Source organism: Takifugu flavidus, chromosome 3 (genome assembly GCF_003711565.1).
Source record: "Takifugu flavidus isolate HTHZ2018 chromosome 3, ASM371156v2, whole genome shotgun sequence".
Taxonomy (NCBI): Eukaryota; Metazoa; Chordata; class Actinopteri; order Tetraodontiformes; family Tetraodontidae; genus Takifugu; species Takifugu flavidus.
The window spans coordinates 4,369,722-4,391,831 of NC_079522.1; the positions used below are offsets into that span (position 1 = coordinate 4,369,722).

The 22,110-nt window shown below is 45.3% G+C and overlaps 4 protein-coding genes across 11 annotated transcripts; 2 read left to right on the forward strand and 2 right to left on the reverse strand.

Annotated features, from left to right (window-relative positions):
* Window positions 1-6,396: 6,396 nt before the first annotated feature.
* Window positions 6,397-8,099, forward strand: pop7 (POP7 homolog, ribonuclease P/MRP subunit). 2 transcript variants are annotated; one of them, XM_057028682.1, is made up of 2 exons: window positions 6,397-6,556; window positions 7,068-8,099. In XM_057028682.1, exon 2 carries the CDS (start codon window positions 7,102-7,104, stop codon window positions 7,552-7,554), a length of 453 nt encoding a protein of 150 aa, XP_056884662.1. In that variant the 5' UTR covers window positions 6,397-6,556; window positions 7,068-7,101; the 3' UTR covers window positions 7,555-8,099. The 2 variants fall into 2 exon arrangements, with proteins under 2 accessions (XP_056884662.1, XP_056884663.1); XM_057028683.1 differs by having other exon boundaries at window positions 6,409-6,556; window positions 6,976-8,099.
* A 76-nt stretch (window positions 8,100-8,175) lies between these two features.
* Window positions 8,176-14,241, reverse strand: epoa (erythropoietin a). Of its 2 annotated transcripts, none has more exons than XM_057028680.1 (5): window positions 14,122-14,241; window positions 10,564-10,694; window positions 10,380-10,466; window positions 10,123-10,287; window positions 8,176-9,268 (listed from the first exon to the last, which is right to left on the reverse strand). In XM_057028680.1, exons 1-5 carry the CDS (start codon window positions 14,198-14,200, stop codon window positions 9,116-9,118), a joined length of 615 nt encoding a protein of 204 aa, XP_056884660.1. In that variant the 5' UTR covers window positions 14,201-14,241; the 3' UTR covers window positions 8,176-9,115. The 2 variants fall into 2 exon arrangements, with proteins under 2 accessions (XP_056884660.1, XP_056884661.1); XM_057028681.1 differs by lacking the exon at window positions 14,122-14,241 and adding an exon at window positions 13,655-13,917.
* ufsp1 (UFM1-specific peptidase 1 (non-functional)) lies at window positions 14,086-20,726 on the forward strand. 6 transcript variants are annotated; one of them, XM_057028677.1, is made up of 4 exons: window positions 14,086-14,244; window positions 15,036-15,351; window positions 16,800-17,772; window positions 19,488-20,726. In XM_057028677.1, the coding sequence occupies exon 4, from the start codon at window positions 19,537-19,539 to the stop codon at window positions 20,269-20,271; it is 735 nt and encodes a 244-aa protein (XP_056884657.1). In that variant the 5' UTR covers window positions 14,086-14,244; window positions 15,036-15,351; window positions 16,800-17,772; window positions 19,488-19,536; the 3' UTR covers window positions 20,272-20,726. The 6 variants fall into 6 exon arrangements, with proteins under 6 accessions (XP_056884657.1, XP_056884654.1, XP_056884658.1 ...); XM_057028674.1 differs by having other exon boundaries at window positions 16,800-17,764; window positions 17,890-20,726; XM_057028678.1 differs by having other exon boundaries at window positions 16,800-17,764.
* On the reverse strand, window positions 20,604-21,989 carry LOC130523397 (endonuclease domain-containing 1 protein-like). The gene is made up of 2 exons (XM_057028672.1): window positions 21,476-21,989; window positions 20,604-21,294 (listed from the first exon to the last, which is right to left on the reverse strand). Exons 1-2 carry the CDS (start codon window positions 21,800-21,802, stop codon window positions 20,722-20,724), a joined length of 900 nt encoding a protein of 299 aa, XP_056884652.1. The 5' UTR covers window positions 21,803-21,989; the 3' UTR covers window positions 20,604-20,721.
* Between the last annotated feature and the right edge of the window lie 121 nt (window positions 21,990-22,110).

The following is a 22,110-nucleotide window of genomic DNA, read 5'->3' on the forward strand; positions in this document are numbered from 1 at the left end:
ATTGAAATAATGTCGCTCACGTGTGCAACCAGTGGTCATCGCTGGTTTACTTATTCTTCCATTCACAAACTCAGCAGAAACCTCCAGATTGTAAAACTCCTCCGGCTCCAGATCTGTGACAGTAATGTGGGGGTCTGTTGTTGTTAACTCCTGCACAATCTCCTGGCCTTTGCGACAGGTCACCATGTATTTCTTCACTTCTCCAGCAGGGGGAGTCCAGCACAGAGACAGTGAATCCAGGCTGGTGTGATAAACTTTAATTTGTGTCAGACTGCCGATATCTGTGGGGACAATAGTTTCTCTTAGGTCCTGAAACTGGACGCCAGTTGACCAATGATGTCATTAACAGATGAGCGTACAGTCTAACTTGTATCATCGTGAGTCACCTGTTGAGGCCCATAGAGAGGATGCGATGCTTTGACGTCCATCTTCTGCAATCCTTTTGATGGTGAAAGTGTATTTGCAGCCAGGACGGAGGTTTGGAACCTGCACAGCTTTGTAGTCCTCCATCACCAGGCTGCCAGCATGTGAGTCAGATGAGTAATCCACCTGCAGTTTGTAGCCTGCAGAGGTGCTGGTGAGCGGGAAAGCAAGAGTGACTGAGTCCTGCTCCACACTCAGGACTCTGATCGCCTCCTGTGGAGGGACACCTGCGAGGAGAGGAGCTCGTTTGAAGGACCATCCATCATCCATCCATCATCCATCCATCATCCATCCATCCATCCATCATCCATCCATCCATCATCCATCCATCCATCCATCCATCATCCATCCATCCATCATCCATCCATCATCCATCCATCCATCATCCATCCCATCCATCATCCATCCATCCATCCATCCTTCCATCCATCATCCATCCATCCATCATCCATCCATCCATCCATCCTTCCATCCATCCATCCATCATCCATCCATCATCCATCCATCCATCCATCCATCCACATCATCCATCCATCCATCCATCCTTCCATCCATCATCCATCCATCCATCATCCATCCTCCATCCATCCATCATCCATCCATCCATCCATCATCCATCCATCAATCCATCCATCATCCATCCACCCATCCATCCATCATCCATCATCCATCCATCCATCATCATCATCCATCATCCATCATCCATCATCCATCATCTATCCATCCATCATCCATCCATCCATCCATCCATCCATCATCCTCCATCCATCATCCATCCATCATCCATCCATCATCCATCCATCCTCCATCCATCATCCATCCATCAATCCATCCATCATCCATCCACCCATCCATCCATCATCCATCATCCATCATCCAGCATCCATCCATCATCCATCCATCCATCATCCATCCACCCATCCATCCATCATCCATCATCCATCCATCCATCATCCATCATCCATCATCCATCCATCGATCCATCATCCATCCATCCTTCCATCCATCCATCATCCATCCATCCTTTCATCCATCCATCCATCCATCTATCCACCATCCATCATCCATCCATCCATCCATCCATCTATCCATCTATCCACCATCCATCCATCATCCATCATCCATCCATCCATCATCCATCCATCCAGCATCCATCCATCATCCATCCATCATCCATCCATCCATCCATCCTTCCATCCATCATCCATCCATCCATCCATCCATCCATCCATCATCCATCATCCATCCATCCATCCATCATCCATCCATCATCCATCATCCATCCATCATCCATCCATCTATCCATCCATCATCCATCCATCATCCATCCATCCATCATCCATCCATCATCCATCCATCATCCATCCATCCATCCATCATCCATCCATCAATCCATCCATCATCCATCCACCATCCATCCATCATCCATCATCCATCCATCATCCATCCATCCATCATCCATCCACCATCCATCCATCATCCATCATCCATCCATCCATCATCCATCATCCATCATCCATCATCCATCCCCCATCCATCCATCCATCCATCCATCCATCATCCATCCATCCTTTCATCCATCCATCCATCCATCTATCCACCATCCATCAATCCATCCATCCATCCATCCATCTATCCATCATCCACCATCCATCATCATCCATCATCCATCCATCCATCATCCATCCATCCATCATCCATCCATCATCCATCCATCATCCATCCATCATCCATCCTTCCATCCATCATCCATCCATCCATCCATCATCCATCCATCATCCATCATCCATCCATCCATCCATCATCCATCCATCATCCATCATCCATCCATCATCCATCCATCTATCCATCCATCATCCATCCATCATCCATCCATCCATCATCCATCCATCATCCATCATCATCCATCCATCCATCCATCATCCATCCATCAATCCATCCATCATCCATCCACCATCCATCCATCATCCATCATCCATCCATCATCCATCCATCCATCATCCATCCATCCATCCATCATCCATCATCCATCCATCCATCATCCATCATCCATCATCCATCATCCATCCATCATCCATCCATCCTCCATCCATCCATCATCCATCCATCCTTTCATCCATCCATCCATCCATCTATCCACCATCCATCATCCATCCATCCATCCATCCATCTATCCATCTATCCACCATCCATCCATCATCCATCCATCCATCCATCCATCCATCATCCATCCATCTCCATCCATCCATCCATGCATCCATCCATCATCCATCCATCATCCATCATCCATCCATCTATCATCCATCCTCCATCATCCATCCATCATCCATCATCATCCATCCATCTATCCATCCATCATCCATCCATCCATCATCCATCCATCCATCCATCCATCCATCCACCCATCCATAATCCATCCATCATCATCCATCCATCATCCATCCATCCATCATCCATCATCCATCCATCCATCCATCATCATCCATCCATCATCCATCCATCCTTCCATCCATCCATCCTTCATCCATCCACCATCCATCCATCCATCCATCCATCAATCATCCATCCACCATCATCCATCCACCCATCATCCATCCATCCATCATCCATCATCCATCCATCATCATCCATCCATCCATCATCCATCCATGCATCCATCCATCATCCATCCATCATCCATCCATCATCATCATCCATCCATCCATCATCCATCCATCCATCATCCATCCATCATCCATCATCCATCCATCCATCCATCATCCATCCATCATCCATCCACCATCCATCATCCATCATCCATCCATCCATCCATCCATCCTCATCCATCCATCCATCCATCATCCATCCTCATCCATCCATCCATCATCCATCCATCATCCATCATCCATCATCCATCATCCATCCATCCATCATCCATCCATCAATCCATCCATCATCATCATCCATCATCCATCATCCATCCACCATCCATCCATCATCCATCCATCCATCATCAATCCATCCATCATCCATCCACCATCCATCATCATCCATCATCCATCCATCATCCATCCATCCATCATCCATCATCCATCCATCATCCATCCATCATCCATCCATCCTTCCATCCATCCATCCATCCATCCATCTATCATCCATCCATCATCCATCCATCATCCATCCATCATCCATCCATCATCCATCCATTCTTCCATCATCCATCCATCCATCCTCATCTATCCATCCATCCATCATCCATCTATCATCCATCATCCATCCATCCATCCATCATCCATCTATCCATCATCCATCCATCATCCATCCATCCATCATCCATCCATCATCCATCCATCAATCCATCCATCCTTCCATCTATCATCCATCCATCATCCATCCATCCATCCATCATCCATCCATCCATCCATCCATCATCCATCATCCATCCATCCATCATCATCCATCCTCCATCATCCATCCATCCATCATCCATCATCCATCATCCATCCATCCTTCCATCATCCATCCATCCATCATCCATCCATCATCCATCCATCTATCCATCCATCATCCATCCATCCATCATCCATCCATCCATCATCCATCCATCCATCCATCATCCATCCATCCATCACCATCCATCCATCCATCATCCATCCATCCATCCATCATCCATCCATCCATCCATCCATCCATCAATCCATCCATCCATCATCCATCCATCCATCATCCATCCATCCATCCATCCTTCCATCCATCCATCATCCATCATCCATCATCCATCCATCATCCATCCATCCATCCATCATCCATCCATCCATCCATCCTTCCATCCATCCATCATCCATCATCCATCATCCATCCATCATCCATCCATCCATCATCCATCCATCCATCCATCCATGGTAGGATACACCCTGCAGGGCATTAGACTGGTCAATGGAGGGTTGTTATGGCGCCCCCTGTTTAATGATTTGGTTTTATTTATTTTTAAAAGAATACATTTCTAATAATCACTTTTAAGTATGATTTTTCAGTGTCACATTAAAAAGGTATGAATAGTAATTTTGGGGGAGAAAATAGCTTCCTGTCCATCTATGGGGCAGGAGCCAGCCAAGCCCTGATCGCAGCAGGAATTCATCCAAATCCAGATGAAGTATGATGATGCTCATCACTCCAAGCCCAGTTTGTTCTGTAAACATGTGTAACTGTTGGGAGGGTCCTACGTGATCTTTGGGGGTTCGATACCTTGCTCAAGGGTACGAAAGCTCGCAAGGCCTGGCTAGTTCAGCTAGTTGTGCATTAAATCATGAGTATGTCTGAGCGCACTGGTATCCAGCTGTTAATGTTTAATAGTCTTGTGCTGGTTAGTGAACCTGACAGTCACACTTACTTCTACAGAAGGGCGCTGGTGACACAGCATTTCCTCCTCCATGAGGAATCTCACCAGAGGGTTTAGAGACCTGATTTGTTGAGTGAGAGAAAACATTTAGAACAAGTGTGTGATACAGAGTCTTGATTATTCCAGTGATTGCTGCGTTTATATTTCAGGTTAGAGACAGAAACACTTACATTCTCATTCCTGTTCTGCATTTCAGCAATTCACACTTGATCTGGATTCCTTCTGCGCACAGAAACCAAAAATAACATCTCTAAATGCTCATGGACAGAGCTCAAGTGATGGAAACAAAATCACTTCATGTTAAAGTTAATCCGTTAGTTTAAGCACCTTCTTTTTTTCGTTATTTTTCACCTTTAACAAAGCACCTTTACTGCGTCCCATATCAGCCATAAAGGCACCAGGCCAGCCTTTAAACATGAATTTCCACTGTTTATCAATTTATCACTGGTCAGGCATGGCACAAAAAGATATGCGGAATGGATCTGACATGTTGTGCGTCTGGCTTTGGAAGCACCGAAACCGAAACAATTACGTGAATTATTACGCGTGGTCCCGTAAAACGCAATTTAATAAAAACGTTAATTCCGCAAACATTTACAATATAGTGCATGATCCTCCACAGCTTAGGTACTAAACTCTTTAAAAAAGCAAAACAAAAACTCCAAACAGGCCCGCTTGAGGATGACAGACAAAAAAGTGAAGCTAAACAAAAACAGTCGGTGTTACAAGCGACGAGAATAAAAATCCTGTTGAAGAAATTAAAATTTCGGTATATTTACCTGATTGTGTGGTTTAATGTGTAGAAGTTCAGGAAGAATCGGTCACCAAAAGCAGGCGAACTCGTCTTTAGTCCACTTACATTACTGATGAAATCACTTTCGGTTTTCGTTTCAGTGCCTCATCAGTACGTGAACCTGACAGGTGGACCGTGGTCGTCAGCGAGGCATTAACTGCAGTTTCTTATTTATCCACCAGGTGGCGACAAATCAGGAGTTATGGGCACAACTATTATGGTCTATAAATATTTCACCCTTAATGTCTAAAAGTGCTACACAGATGTGGGACTCTATGTATATTACAATCAATTTTAACACGTTGTTGTGTTCACCTTCGAAAATATTTCATTTTTCAGTCCAGTATGACTAAATGTGGTGTATAAAGAGAAATTGTGGAGCAGGGCAAACCTGTTTGAAAGAGGTTTAGTTGAATACTAAATTGAGTTATTCTCATTATCTCAAAAGCGATATAGGAAAAGACAAATGGATTCCAAAATGTGGGGCTAGTGCACGATGTTAAATGGACAACTCCCCTCGTTTTGTGTGCAGAACGAACAATTTGGTTGCAATTGTGGATCGTGGAAGAGCATATTTTAAAAGTCCCAAAAATGCCAGGAGGGATCAGAGGTTGTTGAAGTTGTATTTGTGCAAAGTTAATCAAAATCAAAAAGATCAAATCAAAAAGACTTGAAAAAAGAGATGAATTTCTCTGCCGTGTATTTTTTTATTTGTATTCCTGAGGTCTTAAGTGGGAAATGTGAATCAAAACCACGTGAGGGCGGTGTTAGCTCCCATGAATCCTTGCGAGAACGCGCAGTTGATGACGTAACGCGGGTGGAATAGCGGAAATTGATGCGCGACCCTGAGACATTACTTCCGGGGCACTGAAACCTAACAGCAATTTTGTGCTAAATGCAATGTTTTTCTAAACTCCATCGATAAGAAAAGTGTATTTATTTCTAAGGGGTTATATTAAAAGGTAAGTTTGTGATTTTTAAAATAAACCATTTGGGTAAAAACACGTATACATCTTACTATAATACGGTGATTGAAGGACTAAAACTGGTAGCTGGCGCTAGCCATAGGTTTACCAGGCTTAGTTATGAACTCCGGAGATCCGAATTCATGGCCTTTTCACATTGGTTTCAGACAGTAAGATGCTATTTTATTACGGGTAAAAGAATGTTTTAAATAGTTTCGATGTTTTCTTGAAGACGTCCCCGACTGAAGCTGAAAAGGTTACCGAACATTGCTAACTTTCGACCGCTCCCGTAATATTTTTCGCTCTGCATAGTTGCAGATGCTTTTATTGTTGCAGTTACTGTTTTTATTTCTTTTTGTTATTGTACTTGTCTTTTCCATGAAATCACTTTTATTTCTTTATTGTATCGACCGCAGTCAAGGAGAACATTTTCTCATCATTTGGACCTCAGACCTGATCTCAATGCAACCACACGCTATTTTGGCGTCCTGTTTGTGTTTATCCCCAGCTGGTTATTCAGCCCACACATCTACTGAAACTTGATGGAGCCACGGATCCCAGGAATGTCGATTGCCTCTCAGTCGGCACAAGTGCACGCCGAGTCCACCCCCGTGACTGTGGAGATGGACCCAGTGGAGTATACACTTCGGAAGCGCCTCCCTAGGAAGCTGCCAAAGAGGCGGAACGACGTGTATGTTAACATGAAGACGGATTTCCGGGCACAGTTGGCACGCTGTCAGAAGCTCCTGGAAGGAGGCGGCCACAGGGAGATCTGCATTCACGGTCTGGGCCTGGCCATTAACAGGGCCATCAACATCGCCCTCCAGCTGCAGGCCAGCAGTCAGGGGGTGCTGCAGCTGGCGGCCAACACCTCCACGGTGGAGCTCGTGGACGATCTGGAGCCGGACGATCCCGATGAAGCCAGAGAGCCCATGACACGTACGCGCAACAACTCTGCTATCCACATTAAGGTTTTCTATCCAGACCCACAGTGACAGTATGAGGCTTCATGTGCTCTTTGTATACCCATAACCCCAGATTAGGCAAACATGGGTGCAGGGACTGTGTCATCCCACAAACAGCATGCAGATTATGGGCTGCATAGGTATCATTGGACTGTGTTGTAATGCCTCAAATGGAGCTGCCAGCTGACACAATATTTGATTCTGTTTCGTTCACTTTGCATGCCTTAAACGTGTCAGTGATGTTTGCCATTTTGAAACCTCAGCATGGTGTTGATGTGCTCATGGCTGTGCCATATTTTGAACTGTCTTTCATCAGAAGTCCTCTCCCAAGGAGCGTAAAGGTAAATCGTGTATATAATTTAAAAAATATTTCGCAGAAAATTTAAGTTAAAAGTGTCAGGCTGGTTGTTGTCGTAGTCGTCCACTAGAGGGCAGCAGTCTGTTGAAATGTAGTGACACGCTTGTGGCGTAATGAGAAGGCTGGGGAAAAAATCCAGAAAAATGTGCATTTGTTGGAACGTGAAGTGAACTTTGAGCATGTTCCGCTGCTGTCTTTGAATAAAATGTGTTGTTCATTTTGTCTGAACAAGCTCATTAACTCAACAGCTTCAGCAAAACAAAGATAACGGAACAAAACAGGCAGACTTCCCCTTGTTGTGTTTCCATCCATCGTTTCTTCACTCGAGAAAAAAACATTTGGCATTTTAAATAGCAAACCATACAGTGATGGGACAAATCAAGTCAAAAATAACAGGAAACAAAACGTGTGCAAACATCCTCAAAACGTCTTCCACTTGCACAACGAGATGTAAAAATAAGGGGGAAAAAACAAGGAAGAACACAACTAGTCTCAAGTTCCCAGGGAAAACTAATGGAGCGAGGAAACGTTATTAGCGTCAGATTCTGCTAAACATTGCAAAGCAAAAATGGCATTTTCCTACAAAACACGTCCCCGCTAATCTCCTTCTCTGCCCAGATACGTAAAGCTGTGATTATTTGGGAGAAAACAAGATTTCAAAAAAGGCAGCACGAGGCCAACCGACACAGAAAGTAGTGAAAAAGTATAAAAGTGTATAAATATCACATTACAAAATGTATTTGAATAAAAAAAAAAGGAGAAGTGACTAACGTTTGAGCGAGGCAGGTGTCACAGATACCACGCGGGTTGAAATGTTCACCTTTTCCTGCCTCCCACACGCCGACCTTAAATTTCCACGTGCGAGCGTTTTGGTTTTTTGTGAACGTCGGGTCAGATTCGCGGGAAACGGATAACGTACGTGCATGCAGTCTTAAAGACAAAAGTACATTCACACACAAAGTGCAAGTGAGTGCCAGTAGAACAGCTACAGGAGCAGTGCTTCCCATTGGATTAACTGATCAGAATGTGCTTCTCCAATTCCATGATTCTACATTCAGGTTCTTTCGTGTCCCGTCGGACCGTCCTTTCCCTGTCGCTCAGCGTGAGGACGGTTCGCTCCCTCTCTTCTCGCCACGTCCAGCAGGCAGAGCGCGGCTCGGTGGCGTCATGTCCCTCCTTTGCCTTTCGGAAACACAAACTCTCTTTCCCCCGGAGTGGAAATGTCAGCCGGCATCAGCTGACGTCTTGCTGACAGGCCTGCGCGTCCAGGAGGATGAGGCGCACCTTGCCCCGCAGGAAGTTGATGTGGACTTGGAGCAGCTCTGTCGCCGTGGATACCCGCCATGTTCCCTCAATCTCCGCTGCGCTGGCTGGTGGTGTGAATTCCTTAGCGAGGGGAAGAGACCAAAGTAACTTTAATGGGTCTTTCTATCAATTTTCCTTTAAATGTCAGGTATGAATTGAAGAATTCAACAAAATGCGCCAAAAGATTATACCCCAAAATTGTACAAATCGGTTTCGCTTCTACCTTTAACAGTTAGTTCTGCTATTCACTCGGTGGTTCAGATGGATTAGCGTCCCTTTTACCTCGGAACGATATGCACTGCCATCTCTACAGGCTGTTACACACTCGGAAGGATCTGAGAAAATCGATTTTTCCAAGGTGGCGAGAACAACAGCGAGCGCAGGACGTTCAAACCTCACTGAAGGTGCTGGGAAGTCCTCATAGGCCCCTCCCACTGCGGCACGTGTCACAATCTTCATCCGTACAAGCCTTTCATGAGAGACATTTACCGAATGAACCACACCCACGTCCCATTTCTGACCAATCACAGGATACCATTGCTGAGCGCCGACGCTGAGAACAATCAAGAGCTCCCAAATCAGGGAATCAGAAAATAGTGCCTCTTTCTCCGTCCTTGTGGAGTATCTAATTGCCTTAACCCCTATTTCTTCTCACAGTGTCTTTGTGAGAACTGTCCTGACGGGCTTAGATTCCATGAGACAAGTCTTATTCATGTAGGCGGAATTCCATAAACTTTTGAAACGTATGTACAGGATCCAATGTTTTGGCAGTTTCCTACACCTTCTTTCTTGAAAGGAGATACAAGGGATCCCTGTGCGAGACTGAGGATTCACCCATTGGCTTCGTACTGAGATCATTCCGACTTGAGGTTGGACTTTGAGGAAAGCCCAATCCCAGAGAGGCGGTAGTGCTGACGGCTGGGGCGCGAGCTCACCTGGATGTTGAGGCTGCGCAGCACGGCGTTGACGCTGAGCAGGTTTCGGACAGAGTTGTCGATGTGGCTGTGCAGGGCCGTGTTGGTGACCGACGTCCTCAGGAAGTTGAAGGCCTCCTGCAAGAGCCATAAGCCGGACTGCACCTCCTGGGCTTTAGCTAATGCCTTGTAAAAGCAAATAAAATAAGTTAACACGGAACACAAACGTGGGCTGAGTTTAAGAGAAATGTGCAGCTTCTTTTTCTGTGTTTACTTACGCTTTTCTTCTCCCAGACATCAAACTCAACTGTTGTTTGGGGAACAATCACGGTATCTGACAGGGTACATCCCTCACTACACAACTTCTAAAGGGATTCAGAAAGAGTCACAACATTGGATCAAAGCTTTAGCTTCTTTTCCTTTCACTTTCCCTAAATATTCATGCATTGACGTCTCTCTGACCATGGCCGCTTCTGCGTCTTGTGCCTCCTTGATAAAATGGTTCAGGACTCTCAGGTCACAAATAGGCCTCAGTGGGGATGGCAGGCTTGGCTGGGTCCACTCCAACACGATCAACAGGAAGGCAAGCAATCCTGCGATCCCAGACAGAAAAAAGGGGTCAACGATTGGTGGAGCAACAGGAAGAAAGAATAAAAAGCAGCAGGGAGGATTAAACTTAAGGGTGTTTAAGGACCAGGATGAGCCACGTGCTTGAGTAATGTCTATAAGAAGTGCTGACCAGGGAAAAGAGCGACTGGCCAGGACCAAAACCAGAAATATAGCCCCAATAAATGGTCCACTGACCACATCTTAATGAGCACCAAGTCTGCAGGTCAGACTTTACATCGCTTCACCTCTTTGGCTCACTTCCTGTCTTCGAGGCTAGCCCATCCGCATTCACACTGTAAGCTAATGCTACCTAACAAAAACATATTAAAAAGTCAAGCCCGAACCTCATGTGACAGAACGTAATACGGTTACGTTAGCTCTGCTAATTTCACGTTTCATGGAGGTTGTGGCCCTCAAGCTCCAGGAAAAGGCAACTGTTAGCAAGGTAAAGGTCAAAAGCTAATATTTGTAGAGAGGTATTTCTCTCTGATGTGTATGTTGACAGTGACTCACACATGTGACAACGCACTACTCATCTGGACCCAAGTCACGTTCTGCAGGTATTAAAGAAGCCTCAGAATCGCTGACAAGTCTTTAAAAAATCATTGGGATCACAAATGCCTCTGTGCTGCGAAGCCCATTTACATGTGTAATGGCGGTAGACCAGGTCACTCTGAGGCCGTGGTCATCCCAGGCTTACATGATTTCTGTGTGTAGAATCATTGGTTTCTGCATTTTGAATGACTGAAGTGTATAATGTGACTTTGCAGTTATTCTGGGTTGTTTTTTTTTTAAATTAATTAGAACAGATTTTCCTTTTCCATTATTTTTTACAGCACAATTCACACTTGGAGTTGTGGAATTTTCTGTTGGGCAAACAGATCAACTACAGTTGCTTTTAGTTTGCATTATGCACAGTCAGCCAATACCTCGATGTTTTGGATTCTCCCCTTGATGTTCTGATTTCCAAACAGCAGCTGGCTTCATCACCCCTCCACAGTGATGACACATGCCCTTATTGTTTAATTTATATAAAATGTCTGGCCTGACAGGCCATGGAAGCACGCCCTGAACTGTGGCATGGATATTTTGTGGAATTAAGAGCAGTTTGTAGAGTTTATGGGTCATGTGGATTTCAAGCCTTGGGTTCTATGAATGCGCGCTGAATGCCCTCTTTCACAAGGGTTTGAATGTGTGATTTTCCCGTGTTCCCGCTTCCTATACGAGTCCGGCCTTCCAGCGCGGCTCTCATGAACAGCGTTGAACTCCCAGAGAGGTCGTACTGACTCTTCCGCCACACCGAGTGCCAGCGAATAGTGTCAAGAGTGAAAATACCATGACTAGCAGTACATTGAGCCTCAGAGGTCAAAAGTATAATCAGTTTAAACTCCCTGCCCTGTTGTTGCCCCGCACGCCCTGCGGAGGCAGCATTCTACAAGGCGTACAACAGGCTGTGTCAATAAATCTGACTCATATTTCTGTAAACTCTGCGGAAACAAGCGGGCATCAGAGCTGCGGCAGCTTTTTGATCACCATTACCACCAGTTTTGAGGGGGGGTAACAGTGGCAAAGAAAATCTCCCTTTTAACAGGAAGAAACCTTGAACAGGATCAGGCTAATATGGGGGAACCTCCTGCTGATGGTACAGTTTTCCTCACTTTCCTCCGTTGTTGCTTCCTACAGACCACAGAAAATCCATCTTTCCACACCCACAAACAGCCAAGGCACGTTCGACAGTGTGGTTTCCCAGAGTGGAGTGTGTTCCATGCTCTATAGTCAGCAAAGGAGGCAGCTGCTTTGGACCCCGAGCCAAGTAGGGGACCTTGAGGATGCCTCCTAGAAAGGTTACTGAGGCAAATACCAGCTCTCTCTTATTTCATATTAGAACTTGTAGATTTAAGGACGTCCCCAACCTCCTTATAACGGACCCTAATCTACTAGAATCCACTGAATGGTTTATACTGATCAGAGGCAGCATAAGCACACTCTTTTCTTCTCCCCTTTGATTTGTCATTTCCTATAAGATGACCACGTGGTTGGATAAGTGTGTGACTCAGCTTGGGGATTATGCGCGACCCTTTCACCTCCACTGGGGCCTACGTGAGAATGCATGACTCTGACCTGTTCACTGGCAGGTTCCCCCTCTCTCTCTCTCACTCTTTCTTCCATCACATTATCACCAAGGTGGTGGAATTTGCGATCCAGGACTATGGCCAGGCTAAAAGTTTAACGGCTAGTGCTCGGCTGCCAAATCCTTGTTGCTATTTTAAAGTGGAAGCTGTGGCCCAAAGTGGATAATGGCAGTGCTTCACTCCAGGTATGTGACAGATGCTTTCCAACGTGGGCCGCGCACACGTGAGATGATGGCTTCAACAATGGGCTATTTTAACCAACGACGGTATAAAGGGCACGCTCCAGAATGGCTGCTTTTAAGTGGCTCACAACCTCCTAGAAGCACCTTTCCCCCCCCCCGATCAACTGCAGAGTTGGACCCAGTCGGCCACAATCAGATGACTCCTCAACATCCTTTTCTGCACGCCTTAGCCGGAATCCTCCACCGCTGCGGGCACGTAACCGTGTCTGCTGAAAAGAGTGTGCAGGTCACCTGTAACGCTGCAGCCAGTGCCCTTCCAATCTGCTGTGTCATGCTACCGAAGCGTAACGGACCACACATCCGCCTCCCAAAAAAGTACAAGTTTTCTGGATCAGAAAGACAACACAACAATCGGCTGCCAGCCGCGAGATCTCGTGAGATGCGGAATTTGGCACAATTTGCGCAAAGCACACAGACCCCAACCGAGAAAGCCACAGCGCTGTGTTTGCTTTTACTAATGTCTTCGCGCGCCACAGATGCCTTTAGAATGCAGCTCGAACCAGCAGCCATGCAAACGTTTGGTAAAATGTGAAAATCCTGCTGCGCCCACGTCACCCCACACGCACTTACCTCTACCCGTTTTCTGCAACATTCGCGATCAGGTGGCGCATCGTTTAAAAACATCGTGAAATAATTTTCTCCTCGCAAAAAAAAAATGAAAGGAAAAGAAAAAAAGCGATTCACAGCTATTTTAATAGGTCCCCGCAAAGGCGCGGATCGGATCCTTCTTTTACGCACGAACCCGTCGCGGTGCGCGGCGCTCCAGCCGCGTCCAGACAGAGAGCTGCAACAGCTGTTGGCGAGGACCGTCTCCCCTCCAGGCTTTGCATCACTGCAGGGCTTTGGTGAAACCTTTTATTTACTCCCCGCAAAGGATATAGCGATAACGCGATAACCCGCAAAGACGAGGAGGCGCCTTTTTTACGCGCCGCGGCGAGCGATTAAACATCAACCCGTGTATGCACACCCCACCCATGAAAATAGACTAAAGGCAGTGTAGAGTGGGGAAAAACCATGAAGGCTTGTCCATAACTCACTGGGAAACTCCATAGCGGTGTCCGCATAGCCTCTCTCAGAGTCGTCCCGGTTTGGCCCAGAGGTCCGTCTATTGGCCATTAATTGGAAACGAAGGTCTTTTGTGGATCTGCTACACTTATCCGGTAGGTGTTTCTAAAAACCCATCCCGTTTGATTTTTTTCGAATTAATAAATTAAAAATAAATACGCATTGTTTCTGCGATGACAATCGGGGCTACGTCCTTCCTTAAAGCCCCTCAAAATGCGTTCTTTCATTGTTGTCAAAATAAAAGGATTTTAAGAAAGAAACATGTGGGTTGGGGCAAAAAAAAAAAAGTAAATTGAAACAGCTTGGAGACATCCGTTTCCAAACATTATAGAAAGTGCTGGTGTAAATATTTACTTGGGAGGAAATTTCAAATAAGCCACCGTGCTGATTGTCAGAATCACTGTTTTCTAAACTGTCATGTCTGATGGCCACAGTGAGGTTAATTGTGCTGCTTGGTGGCATCCTGTTGTTTTTGGGGAATACACACACAGACACACAGACAAGTCCTGAGGATGCCTTGCATTTATTTGGTCAACCTCAGTTTCTACATGCATTTATAATCATTGTAATAAGGATCGATGTGGAAAAGAAAACACCGTTCATTCAGCCACACTCATAAGTCTCCCGACAGCCTATTGGACGCCTGCAAACTCCATCCAAAAAGAGTCTGAACCAGGAATTTGAACCATATTGTTGGCTGAGTTCTCTGCATATTGTGCATCTATTCATACCATTCACAGCTTCCTCCTAAATCAGGATGGTGGGTGTTCTATAGGCTGTGTAAAAGTCCGTTAAGATTCTTTGATCAATGTAATGTTTTTGGACCGTGTGTTATTACATTCTGTTATTCATTGAAGGTGTCTCCTCTCTTGTCTGCCATGTTCAGGTCAAGTCAATCAAGAGAGATGTTCATCATGGGCCGACCCGGAAAGTGTCGGTGCACTTTCTGGTGTAAAACTAACCCCCGACGGGCACTGTGGCTGAGCTCCAGAGATCCTTCCAAGCTTCGGGAAGGTCAACCATCTGGGTTTTATGGAGAGTCCAGATGGTAGCCCCCTAAAATCCCACCTGGAGGACCCAAGGGATGCTTTGTGAGAAACAAGATTGGACCTTTTGGCTCATCAACCCCTGACCACCCGCTCACTACACCCCTACCTGGCAGAAGTGTGAAAAAGCTGAAAGGATCTGAAAATCTTTCACTGGTGAGCCCACCGCCAATGGCAGCCGGATGTGCCAGATGTGTTTTGCCATGTCCACAGCTGTAATTGCTGCTCCAACCTGGGCAAATGTTGCTAAACTGAAAGCGCATATTAACCCAAAATCAGGATGATTTTGCAGTTGTCTAGATGGAAATTGTTCGAATTTCTCTGTGACATCTAAACAAATGTCCACCACTGGATGAATAGGCTATTTGAAGAATCCTTCCCATTCCCAGCTCAATCGTCGCCCTTGCTTGAATGGTTTTCTTTCAGTATGGTGATCGATGTGGGAAAGAGTTCAAACAAATCCAGTAGCTGCCGGAACATCTCATCACTCAGCATACAAGTCTCACTATACCCACGTGTTTAAGTACAATAATAGGACGGAAGGGGAACTTATATATTAATTCCATCCTGTGCACGTGTTGATATCCTCTGTCCTCACCGTAACCCCCCACCCCCACCCCACCCCCCTACAAAACTAACTTTTGAGCCAAAACAAAGGAAATATTGACCTTTCCAGGAAGTCCTTAAAGCTCTTTCTGGAGCTCAAAGTGCTTTCCAGGGGGCTGCCAGCGGCTCCTCCATCAGACAGGAAGTGCGCCTGCATCTGCATCGGCATTTCTAGGGTTCAGCGCTCACTTATCAGCTGACATAGATACCGTAAATTCACTGGCACAAATACCTGGAAACTTACGCTGATAAACGGTTACAGAACACGTATGCGTGTTTGCTTTTTCATAAGCATGCGGATGATGCACGTATGGAACAGCTGCACACGTGTGTGCACACACACAAAGACCGAACAGTGGGAGGGTGAAACCTATACAAATAGGCGCGAATACTGAAGCCTCTCTTATATGTTGAAAGCATTTCCTTATAAACCATACATGCTATTGTTTTAATCCCCAAACGTCACATCCAAGAGGGCCATTGCATTAAAGTAACCAGGTTATTGGTGTCGTATGTCAGACTTCCCAATTGGCGCCATTTGGAAGTTTACACTGCAAATTCTGTATCTACCAAGTCTGCCTCTTTTTCCAGTATTTCATGGTCACCGCTGTTGTAAACTTAAAACAGTGTTTACAGATTATCACACTGTGTGCTCAAAGGGCTGTTTGCTTATGTCTGAGCCAATGAAACACGGCGCGGGTGGCGAGCGAGACGAGGTACGTGCTGCGAGCCATGCTCCGCGACCATAGTGACCAGGGGCTGGGGTGGGGTGTCGGTGGGGGGGCAGGCGAGGGCTGTGCAGGGAGTGCGGGGGCAGGGGAGTCCAGTCTCACTGACTCCTTGGATGGGACAGAGGTATGGGGGGGGTGGGGGTGCAAAATTGGGGATGAACACAAATACACTTTTCCCTGTCCCTCCCCTTTTTGCTCATAAACAAAGTAATGCGCCGTTGCTATATTTGTGTGTGTGTGTGTGTGTGTTTTGCTTTCCTCGTCCAGGTCTGGCCCCCGGCCAGCAAGGTCTACTCCTGTGGCGCGACAGAAGACAGGAAGCTGACATAAAAGAATAGGGAGGACTGACCACGAGGGATGCCGCAGACAAGGCAGGAGCCGAGACAGGAGACACTGATGACGTCCGATGTTAGCATTTTCGTCTCGCGGGCATTGTCACGTCACTGGATCGATCCCATGATTATGCAGTCATGGGTTCTGGGCTGGATTTCTTCTCTGGTCTTTATGTTATTGGGGCTGAGTGTAGGTAGTGATTAGAGAAGCTTTTTTAAGTTTAAGTTTAAGTGAAGTTTCCAGTGGCAAGATTTTAATGTTTTTTGATGACTCATGGTGACACAAATGCTGCAAAACCTCTTGAATGAAAGCTATTTTTCTGGCTTCTCAGCAGCAAATTTAATCTACAATGGTTGAAAAGCTGTCTGTAAACGTAAAGCCAAAGCATAGCAAAATATCCAATCTTTTTAAGACTTTCTACTTGAAGCTAAAAATAAAGTTGCTAATACAGTATTAAAGTCAAGGCCGGAGCGCTCAATTCATGGCACGTGAGTTGCTTTAAAGCAGTATATTTGGGTCCGAGCTGCCCGAATCTCACACCTCCTGTTATCCAATCGACCTTTTGTTTCCAGGGCGCACGCTTTTGTCCTGGCCTCTTGGTCGACATGTGCACATAATGACTTCCTCTCTCCATGAGCCTCCATATAAAGTAATGCTTATCCAACGTGTCCTGTATCACCATTAGACCTTCAAAACACACTCATCAACCCCTTCTGATTGCAATAGGTCAAAGCAAAGGCTACACATCCAGCGACAAAGAGGAGTCCTGTGGAGACCCCACGTCCAGAGATCCAGAACCAATGCTGGTTAGCATAGAGGGTGCAAACGCCTCACAGGCCCAAGATCCACCCCCACAATCAACAAAGAAGTCTGAGAAGAGAGGACCTGGACCCACAGAGGTATTCAGGTAATATGATATATTTCAATGCAAAAGCAAGAAGAATAAATTACCTCAAATCCGGCGTGTCATTCTTAGAGCTAAATTCATGAAATGCACTAACTGCAGTTCTGTATCTGTCCACAGGGAGCGCACTGTCAAATGTATATATCAAATTATTTCCAGAAGTTGGTCTGATCACAATGGGAAAAACCTCAATTTTAAGTCCAGTATGATGATTTTTTTTGCGTCTGTGGATCCACTATAATCTTAAGGTTAAAATGGACATGAGTAAATGATAAAATTGCATAAAATTCAAACAGTTAATATGACGATTTGGAAAAGGACAGTTTCAAAAAACGAGAATATTTGATTACTTCGTTCGTCACAAAATATAAAAGAAACATTTGGAGTACTCATTATTTATTGATTATTTTAGCAGATCAAATTGTGCTGTATGTGGTGACCAAGAGCCACTTGTATGATGTAGCCTATCGCATTCTTTGACATACAACTCTTAGCAAGATGTAATTTTTTTATTTTTTAGATATTTAGCCAACTAATTTGCTGTATTTGCTTTGTTTTAAATAGTGGAAATACAGAACAGCCAATGCTCTCCTAGATGTGGGCCAATGGCTAAAAAAAAATCCTATTTATTATTATCTTCATCGAACCTCAACTTCAGTGGAAGTAATGTGTCGGATATTCTTAAATATACAACCCTCTACAACACAGCAGGAGGGGAACTCTTTACTTTCAGCTATTCCATTCATAAACCCCCCTTTGGGCCAAGTCGTCGCTGTACTGCCACGTCCTGAATCTATGGACCACTTGAAACACTACCGCGTACCAGAGAGCTACACATTGTCCTGTCATGTTTCCTCTCATGGGACAGGAGCTGTAACATACAATGGTGCCTATTTTAGCGCAATATTATAGTTTGTACCGTACTTCCTTAACTGCTTTGGTGGAAGTTCTCCGTGCGTTTGAGTAGGCTGACACCCACACGTGGTGCTGGGTTTCATAGATAAGTGCACGTGGACTTACGAGGTCGGGAAAGCCACCGCCATTCTTTTGTCCCCGTCACCTTTGTTGATCCTGTGACTGACTGATCTGTTTTGGTGTGGAGATATCCTCGGACAACAGGAACTTGCGTACACACTGGCATCCAGTAAGGTGCAAAATGATTTGGACAACATTGTGTTATCTTGCCTCTCCATGCTTGATTGCCAGATTTGAAAAAAAGCAATCAACTTGTGACGTAGGTGCAAACAGTCAGCCAAAAAGTTGCTGTAGTCACTGTTTAGCAATTAGAGGGATGGCTTTTAGGACAAAAGCCGTGCTGTTTTGCAGTGCTGATTCAAACCCACTATTATATTAATTCTTTCACAGGATATTCATTTATTTATTTAGCCATTGCGTCTTTTTCTCTTAGTGTTCTGCTGCTAGTTAAACGCTTTATAGGTTTAAAGTGTTAATAATAAGTGCTAATAATCTGTCTATTGCCAGATATTTGTGTTTTCCTGTTTAACACGTTTGCGGTCCATATCTTGAATTTCCCGTTAAAAATGGAAACGAAGTGAAAGCGGAACTGAAATTCGGTTTAAGGATCGCCGGACCATTATAGAAGTTGCAACCGGCAACTGTGGGATTTGTTTTAATAAACCCTGAGTATTTTAAGCAGAACGTCTGTATAAGGAGAACTATAACACACGTAAATCTTATGTCGCTGTTTGTTTTTTTAGCGGAAAGATTTTTGATTGACCTGACGTCGGAATACATGAATCTTGAATAATGGATCAAAAGTCTCTGGTAGTGGAGTCTGAGGAGACGATTGACTGGGGAACAAGTGCATCCGAAGACTGCAAATGCGGATGCATGATAAGAGCATTGTCTAAAAATGTCCACATCGGGCTTATAAATCCCGTATGTGCGCCTTTGAAGTGCTCTCTGGTGAACGGAGACTATCTCTACTTCCACTATGGTTGCGATGGACAGGATGACCGAGGCTGGGGTTGTGGCTACCGCACCGTCCAGACTATGGCTTCCTGGCTTTGCCATAACCGGAACGTTAACCAGCGAATACCAAGCCTACCCGAAATCCAACAAGCCTTGGTCAAAATGGGCGATAAACCGGAGTCGTTCCTAAACTCCAAGGAGTGGATAGGGACAGTGGAAGCGTCGCTGGTGCTCGACTGCGTCTTCGACGTTCCCTGTAAGTTGGTCCATGTCAGAGGCGGAGGCGCAGATCTGGAGCGCGTTGCGGTGGAAGACCTCTACCAGCATTTTGAGAAGCACGGATCACCGGTCATGATGGGAGGGGACAGGGACAACTCTTCCAAGGGAATATTAGGAGTGTGTTCTGGGGACACGGGGAGCTATTTATTAGTGGCGGACCCTCACTATTACGGCTGTGAACTGGAACAGACGGAGCTACAGAGGCGTGGATGGGTGGCATGGAAAAGAGTATCCTCTCTGAATCAGGATTCATTTTATAACCTTTGCATGCCCCAGACAGCCAGAAGATAAGAAAACCAAGCACAGAGAATGAAAAACTACGTTGATGAACTTATTTGGATGTGTTACGCAGTGGGACATATGAAACACTGCCACCTAGCGGAAGAAAGTGATAATGACCGTAAATATAAAATATTCAAACTTGGGTCTCCCTTGTGTTTAATAGGCAAAGACAAAAGCTCTAATAAAAAAAGCTCAATTGGAATATTTAAAGTGGCAAGAATAGGCTCCAGCATTGCAAATTTTAAAATTTGTGTTATTTTTTAGACAGTGGATTTTTGTAAATTTAGACCCATGACTGCCTACAATCGCAAGTTTCAACACACAAGAAATATTTTAAAAAAGCCAGTTCTTACATTTTATTTTTGACATTTAATTGGATCATTTGAATCAAGGACACATCTTAGTTTTCAGTTTTCTTTGACATTTTTTTTAAATTATTAATAAATTGACCAATGGCAATCAAATCATGCAGTTATCATAGAAGATCTGAAGGTTGTCAACTTCCATCCTCTCCTTGATAAAAGCCTCAAGGTTCTGGAGACTAACTTCCACCACGTGATTATTGGCACGATTATTTAAACCGTAAGCTGCGAATGTCGGGAACTTGTATCGCTCAAAATATGGTGCATTTTGGTCAAACTTTGTACAACAGTAAGCCGACCAAAGATACTCGGGTACCGTAATTCGGTCAACATTTTTGCGATGGATGGTGTGCCCCGAGGTCGTGACCCCGGTCACCACGTAGGCTGTGCCCTGGCAGTAGTTGTTTAAACGTCTGCGGATGAGGTCCAGGTATTTCGCCCAGGAGCCCGTTTTGAACTCCTTGCTCTGGGGGACCACGTTGGTCAAGGTGTAGGTGGCAACCTTGTCCAGCTGGTCGGCCTGGTGCACGGCAGGGTTTAACTGCCCACGCTCATACTGAACGGTGTTGGCGTAGTCCTCTAGTACGGCTTGAGTGTCATCAATGTTCATGTGCGGGTTTAGAGTTGTCAGGAAAGGCTCCATATTGCTGCTGCTTTTGGGTGAAGCCAGCTGAAAGGGTGGAAATAAAGACTCACGGTTGGGATTTGCTATTAAAGCGCTATTCTGACGTGTCTTAGAACACGTCATACACGATATAAAACTAAAACAATATAGCCAAAAATCGTGTGATTATGAAAGCGCGACTGTTAAAGATGATATTTGCACTTAAATACAGCTAGTGGAAACTCACCTGGGGCTCAAACATCCATGGAACGTCCACCCTCATCTCCCCATCTGACTTCTTGAACGTGTAGCCAGAGTAGACAGGGATGTGTTTGCTAGCGTCGTACAGAGTCACATAGCGGGGTGTATTCCCGTACCGCTGACAGATCTTCCTGAGAGAGCTGCTGATGAAGCCTCGAGGAGGAGTGCCCATGTACAGAGAGTCCTTGCAACTGTCGGCGTGGCTGAATTCCTCCACCACTCTCGCCTGGACCCCCTGCAGCAGCGCGCAGCTCACGAGGGAGACGAAGGCCAGAAAGGCTAAGGCACACATCCCCGATGTAGGTTTAATCATAAAAAAAGGGTTTCTTCTCTTGGGTTTTATGACGTCCTTGACTACCGCGCTACAGCCGGGCACCAGTCTATCACAGCATCTGTCGCGGAGAGAAGACTGTTTCTTCTGATCAGCGCTGGGAGCGAACTGTTTCCCATTGTCAGCTCCTTTCCATATTCAAAGCATCAGTTGGACTTTGATAGCAGTGAATGTTATCAGCTGTAGTAGAGCGCTTTAGTACCGATGATAAGATGACAATTTCATGACCTCTTATGGAAAAGACATCTTTAGATTACTCTGGAATAAACGTATTCTTCATTATGGGGCAC

Excerpts from the sequence above, each read along its gene's own strand:
- pop7 (XM_057028682.1), top strand. The coding sequence starts at position 7,102 with ATGGAGCCACGGATCCCAGGAATGTCGATTGCCTCTCAGTCGGCACAA.
- epoa (XM_057028680.1), bottom strand. The coding sequence starts at position 14,200 with ATGGCCAATAGACGGACCTCTGGGCCAAACCGGGACGACTCTGAGAGA. Across the intron at positions 10,467-10,563 it reads AAGACGCAGAAGCGGCCATG|AAGTTGTGTAGTGAGGGATG; the intron begins GTCAGAGAGACG and ends GAATCCCTTTAG. Across the intron at positions 9,269-10,122 it reads TGCGCAGCCTCAACATCCAG|GAATTCACACCACCAGCCAG; the intron begins GTGAGCTCGCGC and ends CCCCTCGCTAAG.
- ufsp1 (XM_057028677.1), top strand. The coding sequence starts at position 19,537 with ATGGATCAAAAGTCTCTGGTAGTGGAGTCTGAGGAGACGATTGACTGG.
- LOC130523397 (XM_057028672.1), bottom strand. The coding sequence starts at position 21,802 with ATGATTAAACCTACATCGGGGATGTGTGCCTTAGCCTTTCTGGCCTTC. Across the intron at positions 21,295-21,475 it reads CATGGATGTTTGAGCCCCAG|CTGGCTTCACCCAAAAGCAG; the intron begins GTGAGTTTCCAC and ends CCACCCTTTCAG.